General features: G+C 69.4%; 1 protein-coding gene across 2 annotated transcripts; it reads right to left on the bottom strand.

Annotated features, from left to right (window-relative positions):
* Positions 1 to 6: 6 nt before the first annotated feature.
* CDK2AP2 (cyclin dependent kinase 2 associated protein 2) lies at positions 7 to 1,124 on the bottom strand. 2 transcript variants are annotated; one of them, XM_008073510.1, is made up of 4 exons: positions 1,046 to 1,124; positions 784 to 884; positions 557 to 689; positions 7 to 212 (listed from the first exon to the last, which is right to left on the bottom strand). In XM_008073510.1, exons 2-4 carry the CDS (start codon positions 796 to 798, stop codon positions 145 to 147), a joined length of 216 nt encoding a protein of 71 aa, XP_008071701.1. In that variant the 5' UTR covers positions 799 to 884; positions 1,046 to 1,124; the 3' UTR covers positions 7 to 144. The 2 variants fall into 2 exon arrangements, with proteins under 2 accessions (XP_008071701.1, XP_008071693.1); XM_008073502.1 differs by having other exon boundaries at positions 1,056 to 1,089.
* Between the last annotated feature and the right edge of the window lie 105 nt (positions 1,125 to 1,229).

Genomic DNA, 1,229 nt, shown 5'->3' with positions numbered 1-1,229 from the left:
CCCCGGGTTCCCGCAGGGCGCCCACCGAGGAGCACGGGCCAGGAAGCCGCGGGTGGCAGCGCAACTCGGGAGGAAGGCCCAGGAGGAGCAGGCGCTCTGCAGCGGCCAAGAAAGGTCCAGACGCTGCGGCCGCGGCGCTTCCTGTTACGTGCGGGCGTTCCGCTCTGTCTCTGCCAGGCATTCTCGGACTAGGGCCCGGGCATGGATGATGCCTGGGGGCGGGGCGGGTCTCAGCCACCCTCCACAGCCCGCCCCTGCCCTCCAGAGGCAGGCCCCTCCCTCCCCACCCTCTTCCTTTCAGCAAGAGAAACGCAAATCTCATGAGGGCTGGATGCGATGAGAAAAGTTTGGCTAACCCTCAAACCTGCCCTGGTGAAACACAAATTCCCTGGACCCGGAGTCCATCCCCACCCCGATCCACAACCCCTTTCCCGGGAGCGAGTCTGGCCCTCGGCGAGGCGTAGCTCGGCGGCCTCCCGCCGGCCTCCCTGCCCTAAGGGCGCAAGGTGCTCGGGGTCAGTCTCCGCGGCGGGGCAGGGGGGCTGGCCTCGCTTACCTCTCTTCAGGCGCTCCATGGCGCTTTTGCTGCCGGCGTAGGTGGGCCGGATCTCTTTGCCCATGTCCTCGATGACCGACAGCAGGTCCGTGTACGTGCTCTGGGAGCCCTGGGCGACGGGTGGCTTCATCGCCTGCACGTCAGAAGAGGCCAGGGCGGTGAGCTCCAGCCTCCGCGGGGAGGGGCGCCCCAACCCCGTCCACCCGCAAGCCCTCGGACCCACTCACCTGCACATAGCCCATGGAGGGCGGCCCAAAGTCGTTGAAGAGCGGCCTGAAAGGCGCAGCGGCTCCGGGCACTGAGTTCGACGGCGACGGGGCGCTCCCGGCTGCAACGGGCGCGAGGAAGGAGAGGTCAGCGCGGGACCGGGTGGCCGCGCCTCCCAGCTCGCCAAGGCCCCGAGCGGGCCGCCCGACGCCCTCCCAAGGATGCTTCGCTCCACGCGGACTCGACTTCAGGCACAAACCCCGCCCCCTGCGCTCCACCTACAAGCCCTTACGTGACCACGCCCACTTCACAGGCCAGCAAACTGAGGCTCAGCGAGGCGAGGCGGCAGGCCCGGCATTGCAGAACTCAGGCCGTCTTCTCTTCCAGACCTCGGCCGCCCGGGCAGGAGGCCGGGGGGTGGAGCTGGATCCTCACCTGTGGGGACCGGGGTGCCCGGCCCGGGGGT

The sequence above is a fragment of the Carlito syrichta genome, unplaced genomic scaffold (genome assembly GCF_000164805.1).
Source record: "Carlito syrichta isolate Samal-C Ts95f unplaced genomic scaffold, Tarsius_syrichta-2.0.1 Scaffold115695, whole genome shotgun sequence".
In the NCBI taxonomy this organism is placed as follows: Eukaryota; Metazoa; Chordata; class Mammalia; order Primates; family Tarsiidae; genus Carlito; species Carlito syrichta.
Note: the sequence above shows the minus strand (reverse complement) of the source record. Positions and strands in the feature narration are given on the sequence as shown.